The 18,074-nt window shown below is 46.7% G+C and overlaps 1 protein-coding gene across 5 annotated transcripts; it reads left to right on the top strand.

The window, feature by feature from the left end:
• The first annotated feature begins 3,098 nt into the window (after nt 1–3,098).
• Hinfp (histone H4 transcription factor) lies at nt 3,099–18,041 on the top strand. 5 transcript variants are annotated; one of them, NM_001446999.1, is given in 11 exon segments: nt 3,099–3,157; nt 5,646–5,975; nt 8,676–8,905; nt 9,160–9,271; nt 9,453–9,605; nt 9,840–9,894; nt 10,055–10,132; nt 10,217–10,337; nt 10,422–10,560; nt 10,637–10,761; nt 11,571–18,041. In NM_001446999.1, coding segments are annotated over 5 exon segments (813 nt in total). In that variant the 5' UTR covers nt 3,099–3,157; nt 5,646–5,975; nt 8,676–8,905; nt 9,160–9,271; nt 9,453–9,605; nt 9,840–9,894; nt 10,055–10,119; the 3' UTR covers nt 11,986–18,041.
• Nucleotides 18,042–18,074: the final 33 nt, after the last annotated feature.

The following is an 18,074-nucleotide window of genomic DNA, read 5'->3' as shown; positions in this document are numbered from 1 at the left end:
TCCAGAGGACCTGAGTTCAATTCCCAGCAGCCACATGGTGGCTCACAACCATCTCTAATAGGCTCCCATGCCTTCTTCTGGTGTGTCTGAAGACAGCTACCATGTACTCAGTGTACTCAAATACATGAAGTAAATAAGTAAATCTTTTTTAAAAAAGAAAGAAACTTTAAAGTCTTGCTGTGGCCCAGGCTGGCCTTAAACTTTCCCAGTGCTGAGATTATAGGTCACACTTGGACATCACACTTGACTGTTAGTTGTCTTGAGATCTGTTTCTTATGTGTTTGATAATTGAGATAGAATTCAGGGCCTCATACATGTAACCTGTTCCACTGAGATGCATCCCAGATCCTCTCTTTTCCTTTTATAGATAGGATCTCACTACTGTTAGTTGTCTTGAGATCTGTTTCTTATGTGTTTGATAATTGAGATAGAATTCAGGGCCTCATACATGTAACCTGTTCCACTGAGATGCATCCCAGATCCTCTCTTTTCCTTTTATAGATAGGATCTCACTAAATTAGCCAGATAGGCCTTGACATTCTTTATAGCTCAGACGGACCTTGAATGTAAAATCCTCCCATATTTACCTGTCAAGTGTTGGGATTAAAGATGAGCTCTAACAGCCTGGCGGTGGCATGGTGGCGGTGGCAGGGGTGACTTCAGCACGGGCTTTTTTAATCCCAACTCTTGGGAAGCAGAGGCAGGCAGATCTCTTGAGTTTGAGGACAGCCTGGTTTACAAAGAAAATTCCTTAACAGCCAGGAATACACAGAGAAACCCTGTCTCAAACAATATAAAACAAAACTAAAACAAACAGCAAAAACCAACAACAAAAAATTAGAGCGTTCTATTTTGTTTCACAGAACTCATACCCTTTAATAAAGACAAATGGTGTTTGGAAGGGGCAGCATTTTAGAAAACAATCCCAGAATATGTCTGGATAACCCAGCCCGAATTGTGAAAGAGAACTATACTAGTCAACAAAACACTGCCTTGAAGTCTGGACTTTATAAACCAGGGGGTGATGGTGGTCCACGCCTTTAATCCCGGCAACTTTAGAAACAAAGAGGGGTGAAGCTAAAGAGAAGACTCAGCTAAAAAGAACACTTGCTCCTTTTGCAGAGGAACCTGGCTCAGTTACCATGGCACTCACCTGGCATCCACAGCCATAACTCCCAATTACAGTGAGGATCTGATGCTCTCCTTTGGCCTCTGTAGGCATAGCACACATAGGCTGTCCCTACATACACAGATGCAAACACTGAAGTAAATCTTAGTTGTAGTGGCACATTCCTTTAATCCCAGCCTTCGGAAGGCAGAGGCAGGCAGGTCTCTGTGAGTTCAAGGCCAGCCTGGTCTACACGGGACTAGAGGGGTGAAGCATCATGACTACAGCTACATTCTTTTTTACTTTGGAGATCAAGCCTCATGATGTTGTCTTTGGAATCTTCCTGCCCCCGCAGCGGCAGGAGACCTGGGTTTACAGGCCTCTGAACACCTGACCTGTTTTTATGTTCTCTTTAAACATTTATTTACATAGGCCACACCCAAAATGACTTTGGAGGAAGTGTCTTGCAACCCAGGCTGTCTTGTCACTTACTATATAGTCCCCGCTCCTGGAAACTGACCTCAAGTTTATGGTCTTCCTTCCTGCCTCCACTTCCCCAGCCTTGGGAGTACAAGTGTGCATGCGTCATCACGCCAAGCTGAATGTGGTGGCTGGCTTTATTTTGTTTTTGTTTTCTGAGGGGAGGTCTTACTGTGCAACCTTGGGTGGCTTAGGACTCCCCATGTAGACCAGATTGGCCTTAAACTCAGAGATCCACCTGCCACTTCCTCCTGAGTGCTAGGAGTAAAGTTATGTGCTGCTGTTCATGGCATTTTTGGTTCTTTTTTTTTTTTTTCTTTTCTTTTTTTTCAGAGCTGGGGACTGTTCATGGCATTTTTAAATACCTACTGAGTTTCCCTCACTGGATTATGTGACTGTGACTTGTTCATAAAAATGAAGAAATGGGCATAACTGTTCTTCCTCACTGGGTAGTGTAGAACACAGAGTAGAAAGCACGAATAAAATATACCATAATAAGGGCAGTCAATTCTCAAGGAAGGGACTGTCCCCGTTGAAAACACAAGAATGGCTAGGAAGGCAGTTACACAATTAGAAGTGGGAAGTGGAGACTTTCATTCAGGGGAAAACAAGTGGAAACCATGGGAAGTAAAAGGAGGCACAGTGTGTGTGGTAGTGAAACTTAAATTTGTGGCTGAGGTACAGGAAATAGGTCCAAGACTCAAGATTTGTGGTAGGCAGAGCCCAGATGTTGGTATTTGGAAATTCTCCATTTTGTTTTGGGCCATTATACCGAAGGCAACAGAATGCCTCTGGATATTTTACACAGGGTGCTGACTTGATCAGGTCTGTTTTTGCTCAAGATCAGTTTGCTGAGCTCTGTGAAGGATGTCTTGTAAACAAATTGAGCACTGGGACATGTTAAATGACTGTGGAATTCTGAGATGGGCGTCATTCTCGAATAGAATTGAAGTGATCAAGTGTTTAAGAAAGCAGAATCCTGGGCTGGGGTTGTGTGGCTGTTGGTAGAGTGCTCCATTGAATGAATGCCCCACTATCATTTAAACTTGATGAAGTGCCATATTGGGCAGCAAATACAGATGGGTCTCTGTGAGTTCAAGGTCAATCTGGGGTACATAAAACAGAGAAGACCAAGAAAATCAAAGAAGGTGGGATCCCAGTGCGAACAATCCAGCTAACTGAACCACGGATGCTGTGAAGACTGACCGGGCTAAGCTAAGCGCATGCCCAGTAGGTGGTTGGCGCGGAGTTTGCGCAGTAGTGGGAATTCAAGCCTCAAAGCTTCCCGCCTGCGCACAGTCAGGAGCAGGCCCAACCCACTTTTGAAGGTGACGCTAACATTATCCACATCCGGTCGAACCTCACTGTACCCCTTGGGACTGGACGCTCTCTCCGGAACGATTCCCGCCTCTTCCGTGTTTTGGTGCGCACGGTTCTGTCAGACGCAGCGGCCATTGGCTGTCGGTCGACTCGAGAGCAGCGATTGGCTGTCGCTTGTCGTCGCTCAAACGCCTCAGGGTATATGGTGTGAGGTGGGTGGGGCGCTGGGCAGCCCAGCGGCGCTGGCAGGTGAGTAAGGGCTTGCATCTCTGGTACCTTGGTGGTTACAGTGGCTCTCTGGAGCCTGCGGAAGGCCTGGCTTCCTGGAGCGCTCGGTGTAATGTCCGAGTCGGCTCTTAGCCTCGGCGCTCTCGGTCTGGCGGCCGCTACGGCTGGACTCGGTTGGCGCCACGCTTGACGCTGCTGATTCCGGGAAGCCCTCCGGTCTGGGCTCACGGAGTTGGGCTACTTCCTCCTCCGAGTTTTAGCTATCCTCGGAAGCTTGGCCCCGGCCTCAGCGCCCAGGCAAGCTTGCCCACGGGCCTTTTTGTGTCCCGATCGCTCTCGTGCGCTTTGTTTTGGTTGCCGTGTCCAGCCGTCAGAACCTGGCCTGTGAGTCCTTGTTTAGGACCTGGGCCTTCTGGATTATGGCTCGGAGTTCATTGGTGCCTAGCGATACAGTATACTCTTAATATTTGTTGATGGGACGATTTTGTACTTTGACTATTGATGAAATGTCAGGTAGGGATCCTGTGGGTTGGATGCTCCCCAACCCCCGAATTAGCTCTCAGAAACAAGGATACGTGAAGCTAACCCTTATTGAGCCTCAGTAGTGCTCTTAAGCGCATGGGCTAAGTAATTTAAGATGACAAAATTAAGGAGTTTCATTTTATTTTTCTTCTTCATCGATCTGATCTCTTCAGACAGATACACCTTTACACATAATGTGATGGCTTTTTTTTTTTTTTTTTTTTTGAGGCCATCTTAATTTTGTAGCTCTGGCTGACCTGAAATTCTCAAGAGATCTTGTCTCAAAGGCTGGCACCACCACCCTTACCCCACTTACCCCACCACTCTATTTTAAAAATTAGTGGTGTGAGCATGTGTGAGTGAATGCTGGGGGGGGGGGTGTTCGGGGGGAGGCACATGCACACCAAGTTGTGCAGGTGGAAGGGCAGGTACAACTTTGTAGAGTGGATTCTTTTCCCCTTGATGATTAGATTATATTCTTAAAAATATTTAGTAAAGCATAGACATAGAAGATAGAGCATAAACAGGGTTCCTTCAGTCAAATAGAATCTACATTTTAACATGAAAGGTGTAAAGCATTGGGTAGGCAAAGACAAATTATGGCATTGAAAGCCTGGTGAGAGACTTAACAACATAATTGAGTAAGGAGTAGAGTGCTTTTGCTCATATGTAGGCTATATGGAGTAAGGATATGGACTTTGGGCTCAGCTTCAGGTTATGAGGTCTAAATGGTGCCTGCCTCAGTTTTACCAATTACACAATGCAAATAAAATGCTTAATATGAGACTAGAGGAGGCTCAGGCAGTAAAGTGCTTGTTTCACAAACATCAGGAGGCCCTCGGTTTGATTGCCAGAGCCCACATTAAAAAAAACTCCAATGGCTGGGAGCTGTGACACAGGCATTTAATCCTCTCATCTGGGAAACAGAGATGGGCGGGTCAAGGCCAGCTTGGTCTGCATAGACAAGACAGCCAGAGAGACCCTATCTTGTAAAAAGGCCAGGGAGTGCTTGTAATCCTGTTGTTGGGAAGTAGACAGGAGGATCCTTGCTGCTCCCTGGTAGGTCAGCTTCAGGGCAAGGAGAAACTACCAAAAGCAAACAAAGCCCTCAGGTGGTTGATTCTTGAGGAACCACAGAGCTCTCCCTACTGACTTCCAAACACACACACACACTTCTTACCATGGCTTAGTGTGATGGCACAAACCTGTAATCCCGGCTACTTGGGTGTCTGAGGCAGGAGGATTGTAGCACACTACAGTGTGAGTTTAAGGCCCGCCTGTGCCACTTAGGGAAACCCTGTCCCAGACACTATGTATAGGTTGCTTCCTTAGTATCAAAAATAATATTTTTGTGAGGGCTTTTCAAAAAAACTTGATCACTTTGTTCTTTCCTACGCAATGGTGTTTTTCATGAGAGTATTGGATCCCCTGGAATTGGAATTACAGACAGTTGTAAGCCACCATGTGGTTGCTGGGAATTGAACACAGGTCTTCTGGAAGAGCAGCCAGTGCTCTTAACCACTGAGTCATCTCTCCAGTCCCTTGAGATTTATTTTTACTTTAATGTGCATGGGTGTTTTACCTGCATGAATGTCTGCATCACATGCCTGCAATGCCCTCGGAGCAGAAGAGGGTGTTGCATCCCCTGGAACTGACATTATAGATGGTTGTGAGCAGCCATATGGTTGTTGGGACTTTCACCTAGGTCCCCTAGAACAGTAGTCTGGGCTCCTAACCAGAGTCATGTCTAGCTCCATTCAACAGAATAGTATTGTATCTGACATATTCCAGACAAAAGTTTTGTTTTCCCCATTTTGGCCAAGACTGCACATGTAGTAGGTGGTAGGCAGTGGAATCTGGGTTTTGACTTTGTTGCCTCTCTTTGAAACTGAGCATTGTTCTGTCTCCCATGGGAATATGCTCTGAAGCTATATGAGAAAATGTCTGTTAAAGTCCTTAGCTTCTCAGTATTATTCTCTCTTCCCAGGAAACCAGACAGACTCTTGAGAAAGTGCTGGTCCATCTCTACTGAAAAAAGCCATGAGATACTGAAAAGTACCTGCTGGCTCTCGGTGGGCTGCTCGCCTGCACTGGAACACAGTCTTACAGCTCTGCATTTCTTCCTCTTCTTCTGGGCCAAAGGCCATGTCGCCTCCTGGAAAAGTTCCCCGGAAGGAGAACCTGGGGCTCCAGTGTGAGTGGGGGTCCTGCTCCTTTGTGTGCTCAGCCATGGAGGAGTTCTTCGACCATGTCACTCAGCACCTGCAGCAGCACATACATGGCTCTAAGGAGGAGGAAGAAGAGGAGGATCTGCTAGGTAAGGGACAGGAAAGAGCTCAAGGCAGTGTGTTCTGAAAGAGCAAAAGGACAGTTGAGAAAACTATCTTTCCCCTCCCCCTCCTCTTCTTCTTCTTCCTCCTCCTTCTCCTCCTTCCCCTTCCTTCCTCCCCCTTCTTTTTTTTTTCAAGACAGGATTTCTCTGTGTAGCCCTAGATGTCCTGGAATTCATTTTGTAGACCAGGCTAGCCTCTGAGGTCCACTTGCCTCTGCCTCTCAGTGCTAGGATTGAAGGCATGCACACCACACCTGGCTTTTTTTTTTTTTTTTTTTTTTTTTTTTTGGTTCTTTTTTTCGGAGCTGGGGACCGAACCCAGGTTTTTTTTTTTTTTAAAGATTTATTCATTTATTTTATATATATAAGTACACTGTTGCTCTCTTCAGACACACCAGAAGAGGGCATCTGATCTTGTTACGGATAGTTGTGAGCCACCATGTGGTTGCTGGGAATTGAACTCAGGACCTCTGGAAGAGCAGTCGGGGCTCTTAACCACTGAGCCATCTCTCCAGCCCAACTAATTTATTTTTTATTTCATGTGCATTGGTGTTTTCCCTGCATTTATGTCTGTGTAAAGGTGTTGGATCTCCAGGAGCTGGAGTTAACAGAAGGTAGTGAACTGCTAGGAATGGAACCCAGGTCCTCTGGAAGAGCAGCCATCTTAACCACTCAGCCATCTCTTGCTTTCTGAGGCTTATTTTCTTAATTATACTTTCTTCATTCATAATATTGTATAGTCATCTCTAGAGAATTCAGTCAACGAGGATGTAAAGAATGATTACCAGGAGAAGGAATTTGATTTTGTGTGTGGGGCGGCACATGCCATGGATCAAGGTGGCGATCACAGGACCACTTGTGGGACAAGGCTCCATGTCATTGGGCTTGGTACAAGTGCCTTTACCTACTAAATCATCTTGCTGGACCTCTTCCCTTAAACCTTCTTTATGGGAGTGGGAACACACATCTACATATTTGTGTGTATGGTGTGTGAACTTAGCATGGTGCGTGTGTAGAGGTCAGAGGACAACTGTGGGAGTCCATCCTTTTCTTCCACTATGTGGGTTCTGGGGATCAAAACTCAGATTATTAGGCTTGGCAGTAAGTGCCTCCCCCTGCTGAGCCATCTCTCTCTCACCCACCTACCCATTTTTATTTCTCTTTTTTGAGACAGGACTCACTTTGAATTCTCAGGTGGCCTAGAGTTCACTCTGTAGAGCATGCTTGCCTTGAATTCATAGAGAACTGAGGGAATTAAAGGTGTCTGCCTGCCTGTGCCTCCAAGTACTGGTAGTAACGGCTTAAGACACCAGGCACAGCTGCCCCTTTCCCTTTGTATTAACTTATTTACATTTTTTGTTTAGATTTATTTATTTTTTAGTTTTATATTTTGCTTTTTGTTTTACATGTCTTGTCTGTATGTGCACCATGAATGTCTGGTGCCTACAGAGGCCAGGGAAGGATGTTGGATTCCCTTGAACTGGAGTTATGAATTGTTATAAGCCATCATGTGGGAACCAAACTCAGGTCCTCTGCAAGAGCAGTAAGTAGTCAGACAGCTAAGCCGTCTCCTGTCCCCATTTACTTCTGAGGCAGATCTCACTAATCCAGGCTAGCCTCATACCCCCCTGAAGTCCTCCTGCTCTAGTCTCCCAAATACTGGAATTACTAGCATGAGCCAACACATGGTTTGGAGCACATTTATATCATAACTACTCATCCTAGCTAGGAAGATAGTTGAACAGTTTTATTCAGGCTAGTCAGAAGTGCTCCTGTTTCAGTTACTCCTTTCCCTTTCTCTGACAGCTCCTGTAGCCCTGACTGACTTTAAACTTATTATGTAGCTAAGGATGAACTTAGTCTGGATCCTTCTGAGGATGCTGAGACTATACTTACATACCACACCTGTTCGCAAAGTCAATACACAAAAAAATGAAATTAAAGAATGGTTTTATTTTCTGAAGTTTCAGCTTTTTAAAATATGCAAATTCCCGCTCAATGTTGAAAATGTGGTACTTAGATGTATGGGAGAAATAGGAAGTGGGCTGGAATGAAGGGAAAAGAGAACTGGAGCGTTAGTGTTGGGAGGCCCTGTCTTCCTCATGGACCATGAGAAACTGAGGAGAGGTGTGTTTGCCAAAGATACCCTAACTCCTCCCTGGATCCCTGTCTCAGGCCTTATACATGCTGTTAACCTCAGCTTAGACTACCGCCCTCTTTACATTGACTCCTAACAGAGGGACTCTAACTTCAGTCAGCATCAAGTTACTTCTGTTTTACAGTTTGTAGCAGGGTCTTACTCTGTAGTCCAGGGTGGCCAGGAAATCATGGCAGTTTGCCAGCCTAATCGTCTTGAGTCCTGGTATTATGGCTAAGAGCCAGCATACCTAGCTCTGGGTAATGTTTGCCTGGTGCCCCATACCTTACCCCATATCCCTTGCCACTAGCTACAGTTATGTAGATGTGGTTACTTAACCTCTGACTGAAAGCCCTGTGAAGACAAGGGCTGGGACTCCTGCCTCCCCATTATGTCCACAATAGCCAATTCAGTTGAAAGTCATTAAGTAAGGTCACGTGGTGGATGAACTCCTGGTTCCTCCCTGGTTAGAGTCCTATTAATGTCTCAAATGGAAAGCTAACTGAGCTTGGAAAGTGTCAGACCATTTCTTCTAAACCTTTCTGCAGAGGAAGAATTCTCCTGCTTGTGGCAGGAGTGTGGCTTTTGCTCTCTGGACAGTTCTGCCGACCTCATCCGCCATGTCTACTTCCACTGCTACCACACCAAGCTGAAACAGTGGGGGCTGCAAGCCTTGCAAAGCCAGGCTGACCTCAGCCCCTGCATCCTGGACTTCCAGAGCCGGAACGTCATCCCTGACACCCCTGACCATTTCCTGTGCCTGTGGGAGCATTGCGAGGTCAGCAGACAGTGACAGACAGAGGGGTTGGAAGGAAGCTGGGGCCTTGACTCAAGATACCTTAACTCTTTCTGGGGTACCTTATATTTCTGAGACTCATGCTAGTATATCCCAGTTATTCTTTTGTAACTGCTTTGTCTTAAAACTTTCCTGTCCCCTCAAGTTAATTTGGGGGAGAGCAAGAATCCCCCCTTTGGACATGGGTGAGAGTCCCTGTAACCACTCAGTCCTCACCCCGAGTTGCCCTGGCACAGAGTGTCTTCGACAATCCTGAGTGGTTCTATCGGCACGTGGATGCGCACAGCCTGTGCTGTGAATACCAAGCTGTCAGCAAGGACAACCATGTGGTGCTGTGTGGCTGGAAAGGTAGGGCCACCCCTCTGCTCTGGCTTCTGCTTAAAACTCTGGAGGTGTAAAGGTCTAGAGGAGCCAGGGATGGGACCAGTTCCTGCAAGACTAAGCAGGCTACTGGCTGGAGAAACTTGGTACCAGAGCCAGGTTGGGGAAGGGTGTTTAGGGATGGAACATGATGGATCTTCCTTCCCAGGCTGTACCTGTACCTTCAAGGACCGGTGTAAGCTTCGAGAACACCTCCGCAGCCACACCCAGGAGAAGGTGGTGGCCTGTCCCACTTGTGGGGGCATGTTTGCCAACAACACCAAGTTCCTAGATCACATCCGTCGGCAGACCTCATTGGATCGTAAGAGGCTGGAGAGGAGAGGGAGAGTGTGGGCTTGAAGTGAGGACGAGGGTATTTTCCCAGGGGAGGTGACTGCTGCTGAGATCTGTACCCTCGCTCTCTTCCTCTTTTGGGATCAGGCACCTCCTAGACTTCACTTAGACAATGTTCAGCACTTACTGTTTTCAGCATCAGTTATCTCAGGAATCCTCACAACAGCCCCATGAGGTAGGCTTCTTATTCCCCTTTTTACAGATGAGGAAACTGAGGCTCAGAGAGCTTAAGTCACTTACCTGAGATCATACAGCTAGTAAGTGGTAAAGCTGGGGCTTTAACTCAGGTCTGGACTCCAGATCCCATCTGTAGCTTCCCTTTGCTCCTTGGGTGGCTCCCTTGTGTTTGGGATGGTTCCCCTCTCCTCTGTCCTTCACTGTTCTCTTCAGTCCCCTTTGTTCTGCCTCCCACCCCAGAGCAGCGTTTCCAGTGCTCCCACTGTTCCAAGAGATTTGCCACAGAGAGGCTCTTGCGTGATCACATGCGGAACCATGGTGAGTAACCTGCGCCCAAGCCTCCCTGCTTTCCTTTCCAGGTCCCATGAGTCCATTGCTCAGAGCCTTTTCTCTGCTTCTCAGTGAATCACTATAAATGCCCTTTGTGTGACATGACCTGCCCACTGCCTTCTTCCCTCCGGAATCACATGCGCTTTCGACACAGTGAAGACCGGCCCTTTAAATGTGACTGTTGTGACTACAGGTAAGGGGATCCTGGGGTACAGAATTCAGGGCTCAAGTTTCAGGGTTTCCTATGCCCCCAACCCCTCCTGATCTCTCTTTGCAGCTGTAAGAATCTGATTGACCTCCGGAAGCACCTGGACACCCACAGCAAGGAGTCAGCCTACAGGTGTGACTTTGAGAACTGCAGTTTCAGTGCCCGATCGCTCAGCTCCGTCAAGTCCCATCACCGCAAAGTGCATGAAGTGAGTGGCTGGTGGGGAAGGGCTGGCAGGAGTATGAGTGAGGAGCTGACCCCATTTCCTCCTCCCTTCTTGTCAGGGAGACTCAGAGCCAAGGTACAAATGTCATGTCTGTGACAAATGCTTCACTCGTGGCAACAACCTCACTGTGCACCTTCGCAAGAAGCACCAGTTCAAGTGGCCCTCAGGACACCCTCGTTTTCGGTGAGTTTAAAAATTGTTCCACACAGATTTCTACACTTCCTTGTTTGTTTATTGTTGTATGAATGGTGGTGGCGGGAGGCAGGGGTGCTCCTGTAGCAGTCGGGGCACGGCTTGGTTTCCTTTATATGGTTCATATATCGAACTCAGCTCATCAGGCAGGCATGGCAAGCATTTTACACCCTGAGCCATCTCACCAGCCAGACAGACTTTAACAAGGGAGAAAAAAAAACACCAAATTTTATGGTATTTTGATACCTACCATCTATGTGTGGTCTCAACCTTAAAAATAGTGTTGGAGCAAAGATTTGGGGCGGGGGGTGCTGTTGTTTGGAGACAGCCCTGGCTGGCCTATTTGTTATGTAGACCAGTCTGGCCTTGAACTCACTGAGGTCCACTTGCCTCTCTGTTTCGGATGAGATGAAAGGTGTGCACCTCTGTGTAGTGCACTCTGTGCAGGGCTGAGACCTCCACTGCAAAGCTTAGCCTCAGACTCAGCAAGTAGTGCCTGAGTTCCTGAGCTGCAGTCAGCGGTAAAGGGCGAGTGAGGCTCTGCCCTCAGCCCCACGGCATTCTCCTAAACGGTGGACACGGCCTTGTTACAGAGCTGATCAGTCTCTGTACTGTGTGGGTGTCAGCATTAGTTTTTCCATTTGGAGTCCTCTCCTCTGAACCTTATTCTACAGATTCCATTAGAAACCTTTTCTTAACCTTCAGTTCTATCACACAGAATCCTAAGATTCTTCCCCATAGCATATTCGTATATTCACCTTCAGTTTCGTCATCCTCTGCTGGTCTACTGTCTCCTCCAGGTACAAGGAGCATGAGGATGGCTACATGCGGCTACAGCTAGTTCGGTATGAGAGTGTGGAGCTGACACAGCAGTTGCTGCAGCAGCTACAAGAAGGATCAGATCCAGGATTGGCACTGAATGAGAGCAGCCTCCAGGGCATCGTTCTAGAAACAGTGCTAGGGGGGCCAGGACCTGAGGAAGAGACAGAAGAAGAAGGTAGGGTTGTTGAGGGGACAGCCCTCTCAGCTTCTCAGGACAACCCCAGTTCTGCCCTCCATATGGTCAGTCAGACAGATGCCCAAGGCCAGCGAGACCTTGTCTACTATGTGCTGTCCGAAGCCCCAGGAGAGCCCCCGCCAGTCTCTGAAGCACCCTCAAGAGAGATGGAAAAGCTTCAAGGGATACCCGAGGAGCCAGACGTCCAGATGGGCTGAGGCTGCAGAGCCTGACCAGTCCTACTCCAGATCTTGGAGTTTGAACCAGGCAGGAAGCAGTGCCCAGCGGGCAGCCTTTGTTCTTGGATCCCTTTAGAAGTGGTGCTGAGAACAGTGTTTCCCCTCTGACTCAGGAGACATCATTCTGTAGACTCTGGGGAGTTTGGATTCACTGAGGAAATCCTACATGTATGTTCTCAGGAGCTGTTACCAGGTTTAAGCATACTCCCTTGGCATGCTAGACAGTGAGTAAATATTTAGTCCACATCCATTCCAATCTCCCATCGACCCAGGGATGAGGGACTGTTCCTTATGAGGGCCGTTTCCTCACTGTAAGTTAAGCATTGAGAACCAGGTGCCATTTCTCTCAAGGTTTCCCTTTACATTCCAGGGACACTTGTTATCTTCAGGGACAGGATTGGGATACTGTGTGTGTGTGACAGTTATTTTTTTGGGAATAAAAGAAACACTTGGGGTGTTACTTATTTCTCAAGTTTGATGGCAATTAACTAAGTAACGGATATAGCTGCCTAGAAGTAGAGCTGGATAGTCAGGCCTCTCCCTTTCGTAACCAGGACGGCTTCTTTAGCTGTCGTGTGCCCATTTAGAGGAGGAGGTCCCTTCCTCTAGGGCATCTTCCACCTCTGTGGAGGGACGCTCCATGTACTTGGCCATGAGCGAATGCTGCAATGTTACAGAATGGATACAAATGGCAGCTGTACTGCACCCTCAGTTCTAATTACAGCCCTGTGCCTCTAGGGTAGGCTGCATTGGAATCTGGAATGGAGGTGGTTCGGGAAGTCACTCCGAGAATGGCAAGTACTCAAGACCAGGAATCAAGCTAGAAAATTGTGTGTCTATATAGTTTCCTAAGAGTGGATCTATTTTGATAAGATTGTATCACATGTATATTCACTTGTTTTTCTGTGTATGTAAGAATACCACAGTCAAGCAGTATCCATGCAGGTAAAAAGAGGGTGACCAATCTTCTGGAACTGGACAGGTGGGTGCTAGAAACTGAGTGTGGATCTTTGCAAGAGCAGCAAGTGCTCTTAACTGCTTAGTTATCTCACCAGCCCCTTTCATTGTGAGCTTGAAGTTGAAATTACTCAAAAGAAGAACCACACCTTTAATTCTAACACTTAGGAGGCAGAGGCAGGCATTGGATTGCTGAGGTTAAGGCCAGTCTGGTCTACAGAATGAGTTCCAGAACAGCCAGGGCTACACGGAGAAACCCTGTCTCAAAAACTTAAAAAAAGTGTAGTATATGTTTCAGTGTGTCTGTGTCCGCAGGAATGTGGTATGTGCAAACTGGCTGGCCAGGGAGCTTAGGAATTTGCCTTTCTCTGCCCCTGCCCAGCACTAGGTTACTTTGATGTAAGTGTTGGGTGTCTGGACTCAGATCCTTGTGCTTGTAGAGCAAGCACTGACCAAGCCGTCCCCATAACCCCTGTTCGGCTATTCCCAAGCACATTCCCTCTCGTTTGCTTCTGTCAGTCCATGAATAAAGGGAATGGGTGCTCTCAGGGACTTTAGATGGCTGCCAGAGAAGGGTTTCTGAACTTCAGCCTCTTCCAGGATGAAGCCTCCTAAACTATCCAGGTGACTATGTCTAACTCCATCTATGCTCAGCAGGATCTTCCTCAACTACTCCTTCTGACTTGGCTCTTCTGTTTTGTAATTGGTAAACAAGGCCCTGACTTTCATTCCCAGCTTTGCTAAAACTATTAAAAAAAAAAAAACAAAAAACAGAAAAACCTTGGATGGTGGTGGTGCAGGCCTTTAATCCCAGCATTTAAAGACTGCTCAAACAAATGGGGCTTTTAAAAGCTGGATCTTTGTGAGTTTGAGGATAGCCTGGTCTATAGAGAGAGTTCCAGGACAGCCAGGACTACATAGAAATCCTGTATTGCAGTGGGAGATGGGGATAATGAGGACTGTTGCTTTGAGAGGCACAGCTTCAGATATTTTGGTTGTCTTCCTGCCCTGCTTCCTGGGTGCTGGGATTACAAGTATGTACTGCCATACTTAGCTCCTGGTTTCTCACTGTGAAAACTGCCTGTTACAGAGATGTAGTCATACACACCTTAATACCAGCATCCAGGAGAGTCCAGAAGATCTCTTTTTTTTTTTTTTTTTTTAAGAATTATTTATTTATTTCAGGTATAGGATACATTGTAGCTGTCTTCAGACACAGCAGAAGAGGGGCATGGAACCCCATTACAGATGGTTGTGAGCCACCATGTGGTTGCTGGGAATTGAACTCAGGACCTCTGGAAGAGCAGCCAGTGCTCTTAACTGCTGAGGCATCTCTCCAGCCCTCCAGCAGATCTCTTGAGTGGTAGGTCAGGCTGGTCTAAGTTCCAGGCAGCCAGGGCTATGCAGAGAAAGACTGTCTCAGATAATACAGGTAAAATTAGTAAAAAAAAAAAAAAAAAAAAAAGATTTTGCTCTTGTTTCTGCTCTGTTTGCTCTTCCTCCTCCCTCCTCATTTCCCTCTCCCATCTCTCACCATGCTCTCATGGCCAGCCTTAACTCCTCTATTCTCTCCCTGACTTTCTTTATCTTTACTCTCTCAACTCCCCTCCCCATGCCCTGAATAAACTCTAGTCTAGACTTAAAAAAAACAATCTATCAATTCCTATTGAGTCTTTGCTATAGCTTAGGCAGATTACTAAAAACACAAAGATACGAACTTGGGACTTTGCTGCTGGAGGGCCTTGCAAACAGGACAAGAGTGACAGAGAGCCAGAGTCAGAAGAGAGGCTTGGGTGGAGCTCAGGAAGATCCTGCTTATCATGGAAGATGACGGTGGAGATGGTTAGTTAGACATAGTTACATGTAGAAGTTAGGAAAGACGATCCAGGAAGAGGCTTCCTCATAACCAATAACAGAAGGCACCTTAGAAGGATTGCAGCGCAGCGCCTCATTTTCTCATGTGCATACGTAACAAAAATTGAAAATACTGAACCCTAACTTTGAAGGGTTTGGTGCGATGGGGATACAGGGACCCAGGAGTTAGGAACTATGGAGACTGCTTCTGTGGGACAAGTCCACACCCTCAGAAGAGTGCCTGAATATTAAATGAATGAGTAAACTGCTCAGGACTGTAATAAATGGAAAAGCATGATCCTTCCGTGTGTTGTAGCAGGAAGAGGTGAAAAAAAATCATCCCCAGACCATGTTGGGAATTGAACTCTGGTCCTTTAGAGGCAAAAAAGATGAGCCAGAGGGTGTTACAAGACTTCAAGTTCTACTGAGGGAAGGAAGCTAAAGAAACAGTCTTTGGTTAAGATCATGACCTTATAGTATTTACCTAGCAAACCATAAATTCAGTTTCCAGTGGTGATAGTTAATTGTCAATTTGACAATTTTGAATCACCTGGGCAGAGAGTCTCAGAGGGACTGTCTGGATCGGGCTGACCCCTTGTGGGCATGTCTGTGTGGGATTAGCTTGATTGATTATGTTGAGGTAAGAAGACCCACCCACTGTGGGTGGCACCATTTCCTGGGCAGGCAGATCTGTAACGGAGAAACAGCTGAACACTGGTAGGCATGTGTACGTTTGTTCAACTGTGATGTGTGTCACGTTCCTGACCCTTGACTCCCCTATAGTCTGTAACTTGGAATTATGAGCCTTATAAACCCTTTGTCCCTTAATCCCTTAAAGTACTTTGAGCAGGATATTCGTCACAGCAGTAACATATACATGGATTGGAGGGGTGGCTCAGTGGTTAAGGGCACTTGCTGTTCTTCCAGAGGATTTAGGGGCAATTCTGAGCACCCAGTTCCAGGAGATCTGATGCCCTCTACTGGCCTATGTGAGCATGAAACATGCATGTGGTATGCAGATATACATGCAGGGAAAACACTCATACAAAAAAAATCCTAAAAGAAAGACTTTTATAGAGAACATGACATTCTGCAGTTTTAGAGAACCCCTCACTTCCTATCAAAGGAAGTCACATAGGAGAGAAAAAGGTGGTGCTTCAGGGGCTATGAGTGTAGCTCAGCGGTAGAATAATTGTTTAAATGCTTGAGTTAAATTTATGTCATACCTGGGTGTGATGGTGCCTTTAATCCTGGTAGACCTCTGACTGGTCTACACAATAAATTCCAGGACAGTCAGGGCTACACAGAAATACCCTCTCAAAAAGCTAATGTTGCTATTTTATATTGTATGTTAGTCTCTGTTGCTATAACAAAAAAACCAAACAAACCTATGGGGTATACAAGGCAAAACATTTATTTTTGGCTCATTTTTTAGGGGTCTCAGGTCATGCCTGCAGTCGTCTTTGGGCCTATGGTGAGAAATCATGGTGCAGAGAGAATGTGGGGGAGGGGACTGCTCAGCTGTGGGGGCCCAGGAGCAGGAAGACAGGGACAGATACTCTCTTTAAAAGCAAGACTGTCTCTGAAGATCATCATGCCAGAGTTCAAGAAAGGCCACCATTCCATGTCTGTGTTCAGGAGCCAAGGAAGAGAGGATGAACTTTGCTGCTGTACCATGGAAGGGAGGAAGCTCTCTCCTTTTTGGTCACCTCCTTTCTGTTCTGAACAGCATCTCCCCAATTGTCCAGCAGAGACTCTTATTCTTGACAAATTTAAAATCTTGAATTGAGCCAGCTGGTGGGCAAGAGAGATCACAGTGGACAAAGAATCAGAGTTCTGGAAACAACTGGGCCAGATCCTGAGTCTCCAGTCTAAGTCCTTTCTGGATCCCACAGAACTCCACCACACTCCTTCCCCCCCCCCCCCCCATAAAGCTTACCAACTGTTCACACAAATCCTTGTCTAGAGCAGCCTGTTGCTTAGATTAACGCTTAGCACTAAGCTGAGATGAGAATTATCAACCATTGCTGTGTCTGGTCATAAAAAATCTGCTTCGATGGGGACAGTGGGGAGGGCTGGGTAAAAATGGGAGGATTCTCTCAGGAAAAAAAGCATAAATCTTAGGGAATAGGGAGAAGATCCATTTGGACATTAAGAAAAGTCTGGGGATGGCTTTATTCTAAGGAAGATGGGGTATCTATATTAAAGCAAAGACCCACTGTAGATACTAAGTCAGAACCTTGCGAGTGGAACCCTGCACGAAGGGTTTGGAGTGAACAGTAAAGTCTGACAACCACTCTTGGTAAATTATGAGGTCTAAGTGTGCAATAAATGTGACTTCTCCTTTGCCAAGAAGTGGGGTATTGTTATGGAGAAAGAAACTGATCCTGAGTCCTGAATAGCATGCCCCCCTTCCCCTGCAACACATCCCCACCCCTACCCAGCCCCCTAGTACTATATGGTTTCTGAGAATCAGAAGGCTGTCCTTGAACTCAGCATCATCCTCACTCAGTGCCAGGACTAGGGCACGTGCTTCCATGCCTGGCCGGTTATGCTGTGTGTTTTACCATCTTTATGATCCTGATGAGGTTTAGAGATGAGGAATCTGCTGAGGAGAAGATCCAGTCAATGGGGTGGGGCTGGAGAAAGATGGTCAACAGACACAAAAAAAGCTTCTGTATGAAGTGCTGGGGGTTGAGCCACCGAATTGTACCCTCAGCCCTGGGAAAACAATTTCTGATGTGTTGTATAACACAGTGGGCTAACTGTGGGTGCCAGTAATTGGATACTTCAAAAAAGCTAGCAGGTTGTATATACCCAACAAAAAGAAGTGGTAAATCTGTAAGGAGATAAGATAATATACCATTATTCCAGTGTGGGGGTTTCAATAAGAATGGCCCCCATAGGCTCATATATTTGAATGCTTAGGAAGTGGCACTGTTTAAGAAAGATTAGGAGGTGTGACCTTGTTGGAAGAAGTGTGTCACTGTGGGTGGGCTTGGAAGTTTCAAAAGGCTCATACCAGGTCCAGAGTGGCTGGCTCCCCCCACCCCCCACCTCTGGTTGTGGATCAGGATGTATCACTCAGCTACTTCTCCAACATCACACCTGCCTGCCTCCCCCTGCCCTTCCCCCATCCCCACCCCATGCTGTCTGCCATGGTGATAATGGCCTAGGCCTCTGAAACTGTAAGGAAGTCCCCAATTAAATGCTTTCTTTTATAAGTGTTGCCTTGGTCATGGTGTCTCTTCACAGCA

This window comes from Rattus norvegicus, chromosome 8, assembly GCF_021556685.1.
Source record: "Rattus norvegicus strain SHRSP/BbbUtx chromosome 8, alternate assembly SHRSP_T2T, whole genome shotgun sequence".
NCBI lineage: Eukaryota > Metazoa > Chordata > Mammalia > Rodentia > Muridae > Rattus > Rattus norvegicus.
This window is presented reverse-complemented; position numbering and strand designations above follow the sequence as displayed.